The following is a 1166-nucleotide window of genomic DNA, read 5'->3' on the forward strand; positions in this document are numbered from 1 at the left end:
GCAATCTTTGGAGGACATGCAGGCCTTCTGCCTCCTGGATATCCAATATACATTAAGCCTTGCTTATTTTACTACATCCCTGTCTCCAATTAATTTGCTTTCTTTGTGACCATCAGCAGAGCTACAATTTTAATTTCAGGACCGTGTCCTAAGCCCCGATTCACTGACGGTTGTTTTCCTTCAGCCATTGAGTCAGTTCTGACTCATAGCCACCCTGTATAGCCTTTCTGAGGAGTGCTTGATGGGTTTGAAGCAACAACCTTATGGTTAGCAGTTCAGTGATTATCCTACAGCACCATGCCAAGATTCCATAGCAATTTATACTCCATTATTTCTCCAAGGATTGACAGAGACTAGCTAAAGACAAAATCTGTAGTGTTTGCTCCCACACCCATTTTCTCCTCCTCAGAAACTGGAACTCTTTCTGAAGCTATGAAACTGGAACACACAAGTGCAGAACAAAATTTTATTTCACTCTGAGGTCTCAGGCCATGAAACAGACAGATGAAGTTGAAATGAGCAGGGGGAGGAGGGAAGATAAAGGAGGCTCAGTATGAGAGGTCCTCTTGCACGTATGGGAGAGAATATTTCCTTCCTGGGTTGGTTTTCACATTATGTTTCAAGTTCATAGTAATCAACCAGATGCAACTGCTCATTTTCACTCATTCTAGCCCTTGAACTTGCAGACATAGGGCAACTTCACATCACAGTTAAAGTCTTTCCATTTCAGGTATCCTGGAGAAACAGAGATATAAAGTGGATGGGACTGGTAGAGTTTGTGAAGCTCATGGTGATTCCTGTCCTTCATCTTCCCCAATTTTGCTCTCAATGAAAGAGATACAAAGAAAGGGGAAGTGAGAACAAATGGGAAAAGAAAAAGCAGCGTAGTGTTTTTCAGCATTGTATTTTCTAGCATGGTCCTTTCCCTAATGTCAGGTCATTAGTGAATGGAGGAATTATGGGGGAGGGGGAGGAAAGTAGCTCTGCTATTTCTTACCTGTGTTTCTCGATAGGGTTGCACAGGGTTCAGGGTTTGAAATGGTGGAAGGATCTCTTTCCCAGGCAGTGTAACTCATCAGGTCATCGTTAGTCCACTCCCAACTATCTGCACCTTGTTCACCGACCTATAGAGTAACAGAAACAGTCAAGCAGGGGAGTGGCCCATA

At 43.3% G+C, this 1166-nt stretch overlaps 1 protein-coding gene across 1 annotated transcript; it reads right to left on the reverse strand.

Moving 5' to 3' along the window:
* Positions 1–667: 667 nt before the first annotated feature.
* LOC102826125 (regenerating islet-derived protein 3-gamma-like) lies at positions 668–1124 on the reverse strand (the record flags this gene model as incomplete). Its single annotated transcript, XM_006878143.1, has 2 exons — positions 668–735; positions 998–1124. Coding segments are annotated over 2 exons (195 nt in total), but the record flags the coding sequence as incomplete, so codon positions are not given.
* Positions 1125–1166: the final 42 nt, after the last annotated feature.

Source organism: Chrysochloris asiatica, unplaced genomic scaffold (genome assembly GCF_000296735.1).
Source record: "Chrysochloris asiatica unplaced genomic scaffold, ChrAsi1.0 scaffold08946, whole genome shotgun sequence".
NCBI classification, from domain to species: Eukaryota; Metazoa; Chordata; class Mammalia; order Afrosoricida; family Chrysochloridae; genus Chrysochloris; species Chrysochloris asiatica.